This window comes from Sarcophilus harrisii, chromosome 1, assembly GCF_902635505.1.
Source record: "Sarcophilus harrisii chromosome 1, mSarHar1.11, whole genome shotgun sequence".
Classification (NCBI taxonomy): domain Eukaryota; kingdom Metazoa; phylum Chordata; class Mammalia; order Dasyuromorphia; family Dasyuridae; genus Sarcophilus; species Sarcophilus harrisii.
The window spans coordinates 123,697,689-123,715,433 of NC_045426.1; the positions used below are offsets into that span (position 1 = coordinate 123,697,689).

The following is a 17,745-nucleotide window of genomic DNA, read 5'->3' on the forward strand; positions in this document are numbered from 1 at the left end:
GCTCTGCAGTTCTCATTTACTTGAAGCAGGTAACATATTAATAATGACTGATATATACATATCTCATTGCCTCCTCATACCAACCCTGAGAAAAGAGAGTTTTATCCCCATTTTATAGATGAAGAGACTGACATCTGACTTGGAACCCAAGTTTCTATTAACTCCAAACCACTGTCCTTTCAGCCACATGGCCTCCTTTCTCTTGACTAGCAAATGAGGATAGTAATATCCTAGTAATCAGGAGACTGGGGGAGAGTTGGCCCCATAACTGTGCTTCCTGATCTATTGTCCTGTTGCTTGAAGAACAGCCACACTCCCACTCTATCCCATCGCCGGGATCCTCTCCCTTCTTTAGGCTCCATCCAGAGTCTGCCTTCCCAAGGTCCTCCAACTCTTTTCAGCACTCTGCATGAAAACGTCATTATCTCCTAACCCATCACTTCACTTCCAGGCTCTCTATGCCTTTCAGGATGACAAAGAGTCAACCCAGTAAAGTCCCTCATATTAATGAAAGGCAGGGCAACTGCTCTGGTAATAGCTTTCTAATCACCACTGAAGAGTGACAATGGTGGAAAATTCAGGAGAAGAGTAAAAGGACCATGGAATAGGCCAAGGACCTATCAATACTTTTGGAACTGCCTACTTTGTCATCAACTGCTGCAGCCCTTGAGTGACCTGCAAAAATGTACATGTCAGCACACAACAAAGCGGCTTATATATACATCTCTTCCTGATTCCTAATTGAGATTAGGCGCTAAACCTTAATCTTCTAGAGATTAGACCATTCTCTAGAGTAGGATAAGCGAGTCAAATCCTCACAGATATAAAATAAAGCCAGGAATAGTAATAGGGATACAAAGCTGTCTTCAATAGTTGAAAGGCTGTCACATGGAAGAATACTTGTTTTATGTGATTCCAGAAGACAGAACCAGGACCAACTGATGGCAGCAGCAGGTAGTAGGATCTGGGTTCAATTTAAGGACTTTCTAATCATAGAACTGTGTCCCAAAAAATGTGATATGCTACTTCATGAGAATCCCTGCAAGTGTTCAAACTAAGGCTGAACAACCTGTTATGGGTATCAGAGGAGATTGCTGCACTGGGTAGGAGGTTGGACTAGCAAATTAAAGCTCCTTCCACATATGAAATTCTATGCCTCTAAGCTATTTACTACTCCAAGGCTTAGAAAGTGGTTTCCCAAAGCCATCACTTTGTATTGGGGAAAGTTAATTCTTAACCATAATGTATATATTATATTTAGGATGCCAGAGAATTAGTGATCAGTGTCTTCTGGGTTCTGCAGTTCTTACTGACAACTGAGAATTACAGCAAAAAGAGCACCTCTCTAGTATTGCTACTAGCAAAAACTACAAATCTACAGATCTCAAAATCAGCAAGTATTTAGAGAGAATTCTGCATAATAGATATACAATTTGGCAGGGTTTATATTTCGGCCAAGATTTCTAATTTTGTTTAAAGTACAATATGGGCTTCCTCCTAGAAAAGAAGATAAAAAGCATAAGGGAACACTTATCAACTCTTAAAATCAAAGAAAATGAGATTTTCCTTTTAGATGTATGCACACACGTAATATATATATATACATACAGAGAGAGAGAGAGAGAGAGAGAGAGAGAGAGAGAGAGTGTGTGTGTGTGTGTATATGTCTAGGTGTGCATCTCTTCCCCTCCCTTTCCATTCCCATGCATGCATGCATGTATGTATGTATGCACGCACGCACACACACACACACACACACACACACCCCTCCCTCAAGAGATTGTAGTATGGAAGAATATTACACAGAAGAGTAAGAAAAGGATCAGTGAACACTTAAGACATAAAAAATTAACATTGGGATCTTCCCCCAAAAAGGAGGATGGATGCTCTGAAGAGGAAGCACATGCTGGTACTTTAAAGAAATGATGATATGAATCCACAAGTACTGTCAGCTGAGAGATCACTTTGGAAGGATCAGAGAAAAGAAGGCAAATAATGATGGTGGGTAGACTCACAATTAAACAGGCACTGAGGGGGCTATTTGCTGGTCTGATAGTAACAGAATTGCTGTTTTCCAGGCCATATCCTAGATAAGATAGAGAATTTGTTCCCAAGACTTATTCAACCTATTTCTGGCAATTCAGCTGGGAATATACGAGACTTCCAGAAGAAACCTAGAAAGCATTGTTAAAGATGTGGTTACCAGCAAGAAAATGAAAATCTTATTAGCACAGATGTTTTTATCACTACTATCCACTGAAGTAAAAGGGATTCAGAAATAAAAGGGAAATTTTGGAAGTTTGAGAATGGGATTTGGATTTCTTGACCACAGATTAAAATATGAGAAGAACAGGCTCCTAGACAAGGATGGAACATACCTAACAAGATCTGGTAAGAATACATCTATCTGAAGGCAAAACTGACTAAACTAACTAGATACTACAAAGAACAGTCACCAAGTAGAACTAGCAGTAGATATGCTCAAGAATTCACAGGAGACAAAATCCTAAAGGAGTCAGTTTGAAGAAGAATTTAATATAAAAGATATAGCCTTAGATGATTATACTTAATAAATGCACAGGAGTAGTAACAAGGCAAGATGAACAAAGGAGTCAAATTTGACCTCTTAGATCTATCACTGAAACATAACTAAAAAACGGCTTTGAACTAATAAACCTTATTCAAAGTATTCAAAGTAACAAATTATAAGGAATAACAATGCCTATGAAAATATGTTAACACTAGAAGCATGTTGAACATTTGGGTCAAGATCAGTAGAGAGAGAAAGAGCTGCTATTGCCCACAGAGTGCATTACAGACCACCTCGAAAAAGAGAAAAATCAATGTGGAGTTGAGCAGAGGTCAAGCCTGGCACAAAAGTACAAGAAAGTAGCAATGTAAGACGACTTCAGTTACCTGGACAATTGTCAGAAGCAACTAATAATTCCATAACTTTGCTTAATGATAATCTCACCCTTCAAAAGATTGAGAAGCCAATAAAGACAAATTCTGTTCTTACAAATAGAAGAGAACTGGTTGCTAGTGGTGAAATGAATGGAAAAGTTAAAAGGGACAATCCCACTGGAAAATTAATTACAGAAGCCAGGTGTTATCTAACAAGAGACCTACATTTTTGAGAAAGGAAATTCCAAAGGCTTTTGAGAAAAGTTAGGTAGAATCCTACACTCTGAAATTCTATGGAGAAGTCAGCCCAGGAGGACTACGCTAACAAGCCCTAAAGGAATTCTGAAGTTACAGAGAAACAATTCCAGCAAGGACAAAAAGGAGATAAGACTTAGGTGGCTGCACAAGTGTTTATCCCATCCACCAATTTTAATATTAAAAAGATATAAGCAGATAGAGGAGGATCAAAGAAGAGAAAGAACTGTTAATACAGGTGAATGGACAATGGTAACAAAGAAGAGATAGGAAGCTGCACAAATCCTATTTTGCGTCTGCTTTCTATGCTGAGAATGATCTCTGGACTACAAAAAATAGAATAAAAACAACTACTAGGAACTGACACCCAACATAACAGCTATTTCTGAGTCAAATTACCCCAGCCCAGATGAACTGCATCTTAAAGTGCTCAAAGATTTGACAGATGTGATTACTGAGCCATTGTTAATGACTTCTGAAAAGTTCCCAGAAAACTGGTAGAGGTACCAAAAGGAAAGGGAGAAGAGAATCTGAAAATTGTAGGCCAGTTGAGACTGACTTTGCTAACTGGCAAAATTCTAGAATATTATCCTTAAAAGGATAGTAAACATGTAGAAAAGTGGAGTTCACAATGAGCCAATGTAATCTCAGCCAAGACAGGTCATGTCAGTCTAACAGATTTCCTTTTTCAAGAGGATCACTGCAATAGGAAGAGATCAGTGAAATACTGTAGAGTTTGCCTAGATTTTAGCGAAGTGTTGAATAAATTTTTTAACATTGTGCTTGGGGAAACAAACATAAGGGAACTAATTGAGTTACAGATTTGGAACTGGTTGAATGGCTAGATCCAAATAATAGTTATTAATGTGGTTCAATGTAATCTTGGATACTTACTGATGGAGGGCCCCAGGAATCTGTGTGTGGCTACAAACCACGTAAGCCTTTTCTCAGTGACTTGTGAGAAAACTATAAAGAACAAGCTTATCAAATTTGTAAATGACAGAAACCTGGAAGGGCTAGCTACCATAATGGTTGATAGTGAATTTTTTTTTAAATCTCCAAAGGTCAAATTGAGTCAAATTTAAAGTGATAAAATTTAATGGGGATAAATGAAGTTTTGCCTGGGAGTTTAAAACATCAGCTTCACAAAACTAAAAAGGAAGAGGCATAGCCAGACAGCAATACATCTGGAAATACTTGTGGGTTTTAGTAGGCTACAAGTTCAATATGAGCCAACAGTGCAATACTGAGGACAAGAAATCTTTTTTGCTTTTTTTTTTTTTAAACAATTATTATTCTTTAAGGGAAATCAGAATAGAAATAAGCTTTTAGATAGATAAAAATAATTATGCCATGGCATTATGTTATTGCTTCCAAATAAATGCTTATCTGTTTTGTGCTATTGTTTTTTATATATTCCAAGTAAAAAGCCCTGTGAGTGATTATTTCACAATAGTGAGATAAACTTGGTAGATAACAAATCTTAGGCTGCTTTAAGAGGCAGTGTCCAGTAGATGATGGTCCCACTAATGGTCCCACTATACTTTGCCCTTCCAGGCACACATGAATACAGTATTCATCTATGAGTATCACAGTGTAGGAAGAGCAATGATAAATTAAAGAGGACCACTCAAGATAACTAAATCCTTGCCATATGAAGTTTGGATGAAAAAAATTGTAAAAGAAAAGGTTGAGGGTTAGGGAGACATAATAGTGATCTTTAAGAATTTGAAAGACAGTTGTCTGGAAGAGGTATTAAACATGTTCTCCTTGGCCCCAGAAGATAAAAATATGAGAAATGGGTAAAAGTTGCCAAAAAAGCAAATTTAAACCAGGAAAAAAAATTTTTCATTTTTTTTTTTTTCCTGAGGCAATTGGATTAAATGTTAAATGACTCGTCCAAGATCACACAGATAATAAATATTAAGTGTCTAAGATCAACTTGAACTCAGGTTCTCCTTACTTCAGGGGCCAGTGCTCTCTCCATTGTACCACCTACCTGCTCCGATAAATTTCTTAAAAATACTATCCCAAAATGGAACGGACTATCTTGGAAATCAATAGATCATCCATTACTTGAAGTCTTTTAAAAAAAAAAAAAGGCAGAACACCATTTGTTGGGTAGGTTGTTGTAGAAGAAATCCTTCTTAAGATACAGGCTAAATTAGATGTCCTCTGAAATCCCTTCTAATTCTGAGTATCTGAGATTTCTTTATTTGGAAAGTTAAGTGCCACAGAATATTGCTCAAGACCCCAAATCTTATTCTGCTCTGGTCCACTACACTCCACCCCAACCACATATACACATATACAGCTGTGTGGCTAGAGGACCTCTAAAATGAGATATGATTGGGTAATTAAAATTGCCAAGATTCACTCCCCAAAAGGAAGTGGGTAGCATTTACATTCATCTGCCAACCATATTCTTGTTTAAAGTCACTTATGACTATCTATTATCCACAAAATAATTCAGTATTATCCCAAACTGACAAGACATTTGCTCCATCCAAACAGCAAGAGGCCTAATATGATCCTATATACATCCCTCAGTGTACCCCTTGCAGCCCCACCACTCAGAACAATGTCTGGAAAATCAACTCTGCATTAGCAAAGATTAAGAGGCTCAAGAGTTAACTTTTAATTTCAGGGTTTCCAGATCTTCTGCCTCCTACTAGGTTTTCAGCATGCTAACCCACTAGGTATTATTTGTGGAAAGAGAATTAATTTTGCCAGCTTTTAAAACAACAACATAAGCATTTTATTTCCATTAAGCATCTTAGTATCACAATGGAATGATGAGAAAACAATAACAAAAACATAAGTCTTTCTAATCTCTGCAAATAGCAGAGACGTAAATGGGTAGGGAAGAAAGGAAGGGGAAGGGTGAGACAGGAGAGAATAGGGAGTGACAGAAGTGCCAGAACAGTTCTGATGTCACATTTCTCCTTCGACAGCCTTGGGAGGAGGGAGGAGGTGCAAGAAGGCGGAATGATGCGAAGGTACAAATGTCTTAAGTTGTCTTTGGCGTTTCTGCCTCATGATTGATATACACATGATCTGCACAGACCACCCACTGAAATCTCCGGACGTCACAGAAAGTGCTAAGACCCTAATACCTGACAACATGACTCTCCGTCCTCTCCAAATGCCCTGGTAACTACAATTGGTGTTAAGACACATCCTGAAGACAGTGCTGGTGAGTCACCTGGGGCTGAGGCAGGAACAAAGGGTAGGGCACAGGGGGTTAGGTTGTAGATGGAGCCCAGGGTGCAAATTCACCAACATGTGTCCATGGTGTGCCCCAAAGAGGTCTGAGAGAAGGGAGGTGGAGGTGGTGGTGGCAGCAGCGGCAGAAGTACAGATCTGTTGGGACAGTAAACAGAATAAGGGTCCAGTGCAGACACTATAGCTTCACTGTGCCAGGGGGCAAACTGTCATTGCAAAGTCTGTAGTAGCGAAGATCATTTACTAGTCGGTGCACATTCTGGGTGAACGATGGCAGGTCCTGAAAGATAGAAAGATATAGCTGTAGCAACTAACAGACCTGGAGGAATAAACCCCATTAACTCAAAAAAGAATGTGGTTTATAAATAGAGTAAGGATTCCCTCCCTTTGTCAGTCTCCCTACCCCAACACTACATTCTCTGTGTGGTCTTAGGATGGTCCAGATCTGTTAAACCATGTAGGATCAAGAGGGATTAAAAGCTTTGTCTACAATTCTCAGTCCACCTTCTATGAAAAATGAATTACCTTTAGTCTTCTAAATGCAATATATATTAAATCTGAAATTTAATCTATAATTCTTGGTCAGATCAGTATAAGTTTCCTCTCTAAACACAGGCTGCTCATTATATAAGAAAAATGAGTTGAAAAAATGGGAGTGAGGCCTCTTCAGATAAAATGGGACACCAGTTTGGAATTTTAACAACTTACTTCAGTCTGTCATCACAAAAGAAACCAGTTACACAAAAATACCACACAGAGAAAAAAAAAAAAAAAAAACTTCCTGAAAAAGGAATCTTTCTTTCCACCTACTTAGTATCCCCCCTTCACTAAAAGTCAAGTCCCTGCATAAGTCTTGCCCCTAAATAGTGTCTCCCAAAGAGCTAATATGAGCAGCTCCTTCCTGAGATAATAGACAAAGCTTTTTTAAAGTCAATTTTATCAATATAGATAGAAAAACAAAAAATTAAATACACACAGATGCAGGCACACACGCATGCATGCGTGTGAGCACAAAACTTAACACACAAGAGTCACAGAACTAAAGTTGAAAGATTATGTAGTGTGACCTTTCCACCCCATGCAAATTACTTCTACAACATTTCTACTGGGTAGAGAACACGGTTAGAAACTATATTTAAGTGTTAAAGCTCAAGGGACCAATCCTCACAAGAAAGGATTTGGAAATTTATGGAATTTAAAAAAGAAAAAAGAAAGAAAATAGCATTGGAAGGTGAGCATCAATAGTTGATGTAATTTGGACTTTGTAAAGGCAAACCACAGGGGTTTCAGCAAATCACAGCATCATAAATTCAACAAATATACCAGGCAACACTCCACCCCAATTTTTCCCCTTATTTTCCCTTAACAACTCCAGTTTCTTCTCACAAGCAAAGAATTACTGCCACACTACCTGACTTGTAGGGAGATTTAAATCCCCACTAAAGGAAATGGGTGAAAATTTCTAAGGAAAAGTTCAACTGTCTATCATTATCATTGCTGATTCCTTCTCCTCTGAGGCTTTCTCTGAACACCTGAAAATTTTCAGTAGGACAAACGAGGTGGTACAGACCAAAGAGCAGCATCTGGAGTTAAGAGGAATCCCAGTTCTGCTACATACCACCTGTGTGAGCTGGAGTAAGTCACTTACTAACTTCTCTGAGCCTTAGTTTTCTCATCTGTGAAATGATGTTGCAGATTAGATGAATTCTTGGGTCTTTTTCCAACTCTAAATCTGTAATCTTCGGTAGCCATAGAGAGGATAGCCAAAGGAAACAGGCATGGTGCACTGGGTTTTGCATCATAAAAGAAATATTCTCAATAAAATTCTCAACTGAAGTATTGAATGATATATAGGAAGAAATTCTAGCAACAGATAAAGTTGCTAGATCCTGAATACAAAAGATATGATCCTCTTTACCACGTGTCTATTAGACAAATAAGTATATAAATATGAGATATAGCCCACAGGAATCTGAATAAGGAAACTGGCTGTTCCTCAAAAATAATAGCGACACCATCTCTTGAGCGAACTAACATTCACAAGTGGCTACCAAGTATCTTTTTACTGATCTAATGAGCTCAAAAGGCTGATGACCATTTTGAGACTTCTAAAATTGATTGGAAATTAAGGAAGAAGAATCAAAAGTCAAAATTTCCTTACAAGTTTTTTCAGTAACTAGAGAAACCTTATGTTATTTGTGACAAGATATCATTGGATTATTTCCTAGGGCCTATTAAGATAAGAACCCATTTTGATGACTGATTTTGTCATCAAGTATTCCAAGGACATATACTGACTCCAACATATGCCCAAATGAGGTAGAAACCTCTTTGCAGTCTTTTTTTCCTAAGTCTTATATTCCTATCTGAGACACCTCTAACAATCACCATACCAAAAAAAAAAAAAAAAAAAAAGGTGGAAAATGAGAATTTGGAAATTTATAGAATTTAAAAAAGAAAAAAGAAAGAAAATAGCATTGGAAAGTGAGCATCAATAGTTGATGTAATTTGGACTGAAAATAATGATAGTACGGTGAATTTCAGAGCCTCAGTAAGAACAGAATGAATCATGTTCTCTATGATAAAGATCAGAATATCTAAGAAAAAAAGAGAAAACTGAAAACACATACAAAACTCAAGGAAAAAGAGAAGAAACAACTAAAAGATACAGGAAAAATCTCAAGTTTAAGAGCAGAGGGTAAGCCAAAAAACCAGAGAACTCGAAGAAACCGCAAAAGGCTATGGGAATAAAGAAAATCAAAGGAGAAAAAGAATGGGAGGAGGTCGCTGTAATTTATTATATACTATGGATATGTACTCTTCAATATCTATCAGACATTAAGAAGAAAAAAGGAAGTTCTATTTCTTTGTTACATAGGGAAAGAGAGATAAAAAACAGACTGCAATAAAGCAACAATGGCTTTCCCACAAGAGGTCAATAATTATGACCAGACAACTAAAACCAGTCTTGCCAAGGACGACAAGCTGGAAGTTAGGATAACAATGAGGGAAATTAGCTGGTGTGTCCATCAGCCTGAGGCCCAGTTAGCATGACATGTAGCCTGTGCTGCTAACAAACAGGGACTGCAATCTGTTTCCACCTCTAACTTTCCTGTGGCTACTGTCACAATGAAAGGGCTAAAGGAACTGCACAAGACACCTGCCTGGACCTCCTCTTCTTTCTTCAATGGCTCCAGTTCAGAAACAGTCAGGCAAATGGCAAAGGAGGCAGACAAATACTTCTCTGACCTGCATGGCTACATTAGTTAATAGTGTGAAGAATACTGGAAAGACTGATAAAGAACCCTAAGTAAAAGCCACGTTAAGAGACGAATCAGCTAACCTTTAATACCTAGGGAAATATATAATCAGTCAAGTATTTAATTTTCATGTTTTGATGACCATAGGGTCTGGAGTTAACATTACAACATTAAGGAATACAAATTTTATGACTAAATAAATGCATACCTATAACTTTTCTGGGAGACATAGGCTAGGTGATAATTTTAGCTTCAGCAAAGCTTTTATACTGGTCCTATAAGACACGCCTGTTGTTCAGATAGATAAATTTAGATAGCCTTTACTAAGCAATTACAATACGCCAGGCACTGGACTAACACCAGCACCTCCAAGCAGAGCGTTCCCGAAGCTCAGGAAGTGACTACCCCCCAGCAATGGGTCTCTTACCTAACGTGCCCCTCAAATTGGTTAGTTAAACTAAGTCAGAAACACTAATCAATTTCACAGAACGCTTCCTTCCTCAAAGCCAAAAGCAAGAGAAAGTGCAAAGTCAAGCTGAGAAAAGCTGGTAGGTTCTACATCAATCCCTGGCAAGCTAAGTGTTAGTAGAAGCTGACTATTCAGATCCTTACCATCCCTGGGACTGGAGTGACACAACCTCCCTCTGAGGGACCGGTGCCTCTGGCCATGAGGGTGCCCAAACCCGCCCTTCCCTGTGGCCTGGCCTCTCTGTCCTCTCACCCGATCCATTTTGAAATTCCTCCCCAGAACATTTTTCTGGTTGGCATCCACACCATCACAGCTAGCGAGAAACTCTGGGAGGAAGGCCGCATAGAAGCTGTCAAAGTCAACTGAAGCCATGTTGTAAATGGCAATCCCTATCTCTTCTTGTAGCAGGTCATGTGACTTGTGGACCAGGACTTGAAGCAGCACATTCACAAACTGAAACAGCATGGTGGTCCGAAAGATCTTCTGCAGGTAGAAAAGACAACAATTTTCAATATGTACAGCCACAGGTAGCATCAGGGAATCTCTGCTTTTTAGTCCTCCCCAGGCAGGTATGCAAATGTCAGACTTTCTCAAGTTCTCAAAAAATTACTAATCTAAAAGAATGGAATCTCACATCTACATATCTAACCAATAAGAACATTTCTAAAGGAAGAGCAGAACTTACTTTATGATACAACTTCTGCTTGGTGTTCAGAGTCTCCAAGTAACAGAGATTTTGTTTAAATAAATGGATATCAGGCTGGAGAAAAGATTGTCCAAAAGCCTAGGAAATAAAATGAACTTTTATAGAAATAGAAGCAAAAAATCTCAAGAACAGATTGAAACCATTTTGAAGGAATTTGTTTAAAGTTCACAAGAGATCTGAAGAGCACAGTTTTCTTGTTAAATCTACCTATATGACTAACTTTCTAACTATTCCATACTATTCTTTCAGTTTCAACTTCTCAATATTTTCTCTCATCTTAATTTTCCTCCTTCAGATGACCATATTAACATTTTTAAAAAAATGTATCTACGTTATAGTAGAGGATAAACTACTTGAGGCTAAGGACTACTTTTTTGTCTTTTATACCTTGCGTTGTGTCTTATATACAGTAGTGATTTAATAAATTTGTGATGAATTAAATTGCACTTGTTCAAATGAGATAAAATCTCCTAGTCCATTTTTTAATATTAACTTCAATAATACCTTGAGGAAGACCTGAGTCTGCAAGCCTATCCTAAAACCCTTATGTTCTACTCAATGAATATAACTCTCTTTAGATTGTATTATTTATATATTACCTCCTAACCATGACTATTATGAACAAACTTCACAGCTCCTCATCAGACTGCCCTATCACAATTTATAATCCTAGTAACTTCTTGGGTATGGAAATGGTAGAGATAGTCTGATTCTCCCTTCTCCCTGAAAAAATTATGGATTAAGAGTTATTACTCTAATGAACTGAACCAGCTACACCCAGCAAAAGAACTCTGGGAGATGACTATGAACCACTACATAGAATTCCCAATCCCTCTATTTTTCTCCGCCTGCATTTTTGATTTCCTTCACAGACTAATTATACACTATTTCAAAGTCTGATTCTTTTTGTATAGCAAAATAACTGTTTGGACATGTATACATATATTGTATTTAATTTATACTTTAACATATTTAACATGTATTGGTCAAACTGCCATCTGGGGGAGGGGGTGAGGAAAAGGAGGGGAAAAGTTGAAACAAAAGCTATAATTTAAAAAAGGAGTTATTACTCTTTGATGGGGAAAGGAAATTATGGGGATTTCAACTTAATTGATATAAGAATTGAAAATACAGGGGAGCTTCCTACGACCTTTAACATATTGTATCCTTGAACTATGTTAAGCCTCTGGGAATGGGACATTGTGAAGCTTGTTAAAGAGATAAATTCTATAAGATAGACCAAGAGGGCTGGAGTGGGAGGAGCAGGCTGCAAAGACACTTACTAAGTAATAAAAGAACTTTTAGTAAATCCTGTAATCTTTGCTAGTACCAAACTTCTTGTCTCCTTGGAAGAGATAACTACAAAAAGACAGGCAAGAAGTTTAACTTGTAACTTTAAACTAACTCGGAGGAAAAGATGATTCAATTATAAAATATAGCAAGACATCAGTTTAACTTATTCAGTAAAAACTAAATGTAATATTTTTTCCATTTTCATATATAAATAAAACAACAACAAAAATTAAATTAGCCTTATGCTTTTGGGTCTTAGTTCAAGGCAGCTATCAGACAAGGGAGTTATTTACCTAGGGTCCAAAAACTAGTTTTTTAAATACTTTAATAACTAAGTATAACTGGTCTCCTTCTCAACCCTATCTATTTTATGAACTTTAAAATATTATTCTAAGAAGGGGTTCTGAGGTTTCATTCAACAGAATCTATGACACAAAAAACTAATTCATAACTTTCTCAAGAATACTTTCTAAACTCTTATTCTACACTGAAGGGATCAACTGCAAGGGTTTTCAAATTACCTGCATGATGGCACTGAATTGTACTTCATTTTCCATCTGCTCTTCTGTAACTCCTCTATGGACACTAGCCAGGACACTAGACTTGAAGAAATACCTCCAGTTGTGATGAAGAATCCGGAAGAGTAGTTCAAATAATTCAGCTTTCACATCAGGAGAAGGACGCTGGAAAACATAGAAATGCCATTAAATTCTCTAAGAGGGATACTATTCACATCAAAGGCAGTTGAGTTGTCTGGTTACTATAAAACCACAACTCCTGAGAGATATGTTTTGGGGGTAAGGGGGGAGAAACTCCACTTGAATCCTCAACTGAAATCAACTAGGACTGTTTTGGCTTAATCATGAGTCAAATCTGGGCTAAGATTTGAAAACCAATTTAGAACTTTTCTTTTGAAGGAGTTGGCAACAGTCTCAACCTAATAATTATAATTGGTCATGTTCATACAGCATTCTACAAAATGCTTTCTTCACCAAAGCCCTGTGAGGTTGGAAAAGCAATAAAATTTATTTTTATTACACAAAAATTTACAAATGAAAAAGTCCAGGAGGTGACTTGCCCAAAGAACTAAAGAAAATCAGAGGGTGAGTAGGATGTGTGCTCAAGCTCAGGTGTATGCCTCCTAACTCTCCTATCTTACAGTTGTACTCAAGAGGACTTCTGAGGGGAGGCAGGAATGAGAGTTATTTATTGATTTCTCTGCTTCAAAAACTAACCAGATTACATTTAATACTCTTAGTAAATGTTACTGTCTTTTCCTTTCCTACCTACCTAAAGAAGCTTTTTGGCCATATGAAATATAAATTATGGAACCAGGTCAGCACTTATTGAATGAATATCCACAGGATAGAAAGATCTAAGTTTCCAGGAAAACACAAGTACTTGACAGTTACCAAGGTGGCCAGTGTAAAGAGATATTTTTTAAAGAGGAATAAATCCTCTTTGACACGTGGGGTGTAGATGTAACACTATTAGCCAGTTCTTAATGCCTTATAAAAATGATTAAATCTCAGAGGTAAAAAGCAAAGGTCTAGATTTAGAACGGGTGTCATAACAAGCACAAGTTAATCTCTAGCTTCTACTATACCAGAACATGCTCTCTCATACAGGGATAGGACATAACCATAATGTACAGAGTTTCTATCATTTAATAAATACACACACGTATATTATCACTGCAACAACAGCGACTTTCTCAATAAGCTGCCCTCCCCTCACCCTTACCCTAAGTCCATATTATCTAATTACTAGTAAGACACTATCCCAAGATAATGGAACATTTTATCTTAAGAATAGGTTTCTTGAGGGATCACATTAATTTATTAAGGTCCAACTAAATCACAGTGCAGAGGCTAAGAATTCTAAGATCATACTAGCTTTCACATATTTAACTAGCTTAAAGATATAATTATAGACTTGTGCATGAAAACCATATACACAAAACTTAGGCCAGCAAGAGTAGAGGAAGCACAAGTTAATGACTAAAAGCTATTAAAATCTTTCCCAACAATCACCACTGATCCATTTTTTTTTTATACAAGTTAAAATAAATTCATTTCTCTGTAATTTGAAACTTTCTAATGAATCTCTTCCCATAGTTAATTTCCAAACCAAGTTCCTCACCACTAAAAATGTGAAGGAGAGGAATCAGGAGGGATAGAAAATAAAGAGATATACACAAACATAAAATGAAGATCAGGAGTAGAATTTATTATGTAAAAAAGGCAGGAGTAGTAATCATGATCTCAAAGTTAAAATAAAATAAGATTTAATCAAGAGAAGAAACTATACTATATGTCAGCCATACTAATCAATATTGTTTTAAACTATTTAAAATTACTAGATGTATAAGGTTAGAATATTATATTGCTACAGTGTAGGAAATGAGTTGGTGGATTTAAAAAAATATAGGAAGACTTGGGATTTAGGAGGGAAAATTGTCTACCTTCAGAGAAACCAGGACAAATGGGCCCAGTTGAGTCTCACATAGACACATATAAATGTATCTGTGTATCAGTATGGATATCTATGTAACTGTGTATGTGTATGTGTATATCTGCACTTAATTACAGCTTCTTAGGAGGACGGGGAAGAATAAGGTAAAGATTACACAGCAGAGAACAACAACAACAACAACAAAAAACCTACAAGGAAAGCAAGAAAAATGGGACAGCTCTGAACATAATGTATTGTATTTATTATAAATATTTTCTTGAAATGGAAATTTAGTGCTTTATATTTTCAATTCTCTCATGTTCTACTGTGTACATAGTAATAGTTTTTTTTTTCCCTTTTCCTTTTTTGTATTTAAGATTAAAATAATTTTTTTAAAGAGAAAAAAAATGTGAAGGAGTGGTAGGCAGGAAGACTTCAAGCACTTGATCTAAAAACTTAAAAAGGTTTCCCCATCTGCTCCCAGGCTCTTACCTCAGCTATAATGGGGCAAACCTGCTCCATGCATAGTGAAATGATGCTTGGAAGGAAAGGCTTGAACACTTGGCCAGGTTCTTGCACTACCACCTGGAGGATCTTAAGAAATTTCTCAACCACCCGACAGCCAGTACTCCCTTCATGGAGAATGCTTTCAGCTAATTGTTCTCTAAAGAAATGAGAGAAGAGGGGAAGAGGGGGAAGACATTGAAACACAAGAAATTTTTTATGGTACAAATCAATGCAGTTCTCAAAGCAACAAGCAGAAGAATTAAAAACTTGTAATATATTGAGTTACTTGTTATAATTCAAACATTTTTTATGAAGCTTGAAGCAGCCATAGAAATATATAACTAATTTATCTGCAGTTACCTGGTAAACATGTTTAAAAAGGTCTGTATGATCTGTTCTGTAAAAGGCACACCCATCTGTACTCTAAGGCCTTGAAACAGGGTAAGGAAGAAACTCAGCATCTCATCAGTCACATCTAATAAACACAAAATAAACCAATCAAACTCAGCATCTCATCAGCCATATCTAATAAATGCCCTATGCTTCATGAACTCTCTTCTACAAACTCTATGGCCAATTCTAAGCCCTATGGTCATTTTCCCTGAATTCCTTATACTAAGACATCCATCCACTGACACTACTGTAAGCAATACAGGAAAGGAGAAAAAGACTTAAGGGCCACTGAGAGAAGACCTTTGGAATGATCTGTTTAAATACTCTTTGTAGAAATTAAAAGTTCCTTTGGAAGTCAAACAAATTCCTTAGTCCTTAACTATGATAGATCGTTTCCAATGCAGATTCCGTGGTGTACTCATACTGAGAGAGATGTATTTGTGTTAACATAGGAGAGGGCTTTATCAATTTCTATCTATAGTCAAAAATATCTGAGTTTAGGGAATAAGTAGCTAATGAATACATGATTCATATTTTAAAAATGAATTACATATGTTTAAAAGGAATAAATTATATTTAATTTATATCAAATTGTTCGTTGTCTTGGGGAAAAGGGGAGAAGAGGAGAGAGAGAGAACAATTTAGAACACAAAGTTTTACCAAAAATGAATGTTGAAAATTATTACATGTTTTGGAAAAATATAAAATACTATTGGGTGAAAAAAGAATTATAGAAAATATTAGTTACATGTAATGCCCTTCATTCCCTAATGAGAAATTTCCTTATTTGATACACGCTTTCCCAGATAATATAAATTCTTTGCAAATAAGAAACACTCAACAAATATTTGTTGACTGAAATATTCCTGAATTACTTTAATGTAATTCAAAATACCATGCCAAAAAGACATGTAAACTTAAGTTCATATGGCTAAAACACTTTACGCCTCTAGGACTAAGACAACACTTGCTGTATGTCATTCTGAAAATTGTCATTCTGAAGATAGAAGTTTTATTCTCACATTAAATCCAAATTATTTCATCTACCTCCATTTCCCATGTTAGAGATAACAGAGACTAAAGAAAACTGAAGGTGATAATGGTTGATAGAAAAAGAAGAGTCCTCCATTTGACTCATACTCATAAAACATAACAAATCTGTCTTATTAGATTCTATACTTTCAGAACCACACACCAAAGAGAAAATAATCATTTTTCATGTTGATTCTCATTCCATGTAGCAAGTTGAAGCACTGTACTTTTACTAACCCAGTTTTCTTCAAAGGAATTCTTAACAACTCTCATTCTCATTAGCCCCATAAATCACTGAAAGCCTTGGAGCTCATTCATACCTGACTGATGAATAAAAGCTGGAAAAAGAGCCAATGAGACCTGAACAGATTCTTGTAGCGATTGATAACAAATCTGTCGAGACTTTGTAGCTTCCCCAGAGATACTTTCCACGATATCTTCTAAGACACTAAGTGTCTGGTGGATAATCACTTTAGCTGCAAATCAAGATTTAAGTTACATATTATGGTGTGTTCCAAGAAGAGACCAAGTAAGTAATATGAGAAAGTATAAATTTGTTCAGTTATCAGGTATAACATTCATTCAGCAGCCTCTCTATGGGAACAAATCAAGTCTTTATTGACTAGGTATGTACCTTGCAAGATAAAAATGTTAAAACACACTCAATTGCAATCCACTTCTTAAAAAACTTAATTGCTAAACATCTTAGCATCCTGATCAATTCATTTGCTTGTTGAGCCCCACTCACCAAAACAAAGTTCACAGAAAAAAATACCAAAATTACCTTTAAGGAGGCAGATATCTACATAAATATAGTGGTAATCAAACTAACTAAAGAGACAAGGTAGCTATTTTAGGCAAGAGTACAGTAATCACATATATAATTTTTTCTTTCAGATCTAGACAACAACATGGTCCAGAGGATGAGCACTGGCTTCAGAGTCAGAGGCACAAGGATCAAATCTTCTCTCGGGGGTTCTCAACCCAGATGACCATACAACTCTTTTAATCTTCCTACTTAACACCCTAAAACTCTAGCTTCATCATCTATAAAATCAGACCTGTACTAGATGGCTTCTGTGGTCCCCTTTAGCTCTACATCTACCTCAACTCAACTCCAGGTAAATACTGACATTCAGAATATATTTCAAAAACAGATGGTCTTATGCCCTGAAGTCAGGAAGACCCAAGTTCAAATCCAGTCTCAGACACTTAATACTTCCTAGATGTGTGACCCTGAGCAAGTC

The 17,745-nt window shown here is 36.7% G+C and overlaps 1 protein-coding gene across 2 annotated transcripts in view; it reads right to left on the reverse strand.

Moving 5' to 3' along the window:
* Positions 1-5,893: 5,893 nt before the first annotated feature.
* Positions 5,894-17,745, reverse strand: part of XPO6 (exportin 6) — a 113,684-nt gene continuing 101,832 nt past the window's right edge. The window contains exons 18-24 of one of the 2 annotated variants that reach the window (XM_003762081.4): positions 16,819-16,974; positions 15,434-15,548; positions 15,059-15,230; positions 12,634-12,795; positions 10,799-10,897; positions 10,366-10,596; positions 5,894-6,664 (exon numbers count right to left, since the gene is read on the reverse strand). In XM_003762081.4, the coding sequence (XP_003762129.1) occupies positions 6,563-6,664; positions 10,366-10,596; positions 10,799-10,897; positions 12,634-12,795; positions 15,059-15,230; positions 15,434-15,548; positions 16,819-16,974 (1,037 nt within the window). In that variant the 3' untranslated portion in view covers positions 5,894-6,562. Of the gene's footprint in view, positions 6,665-8,858; positions 9,642-10,365; positions 10,597-10,798; positions 10,898-12,633; positions 12,796-15,058; positions 15,231-15,433; positions 15,549-16,818; positions 16,975-17,745 lie in introns of those variants that run through there. The other variant, XM_031962829.1, reaches the window with a different exon arrangement.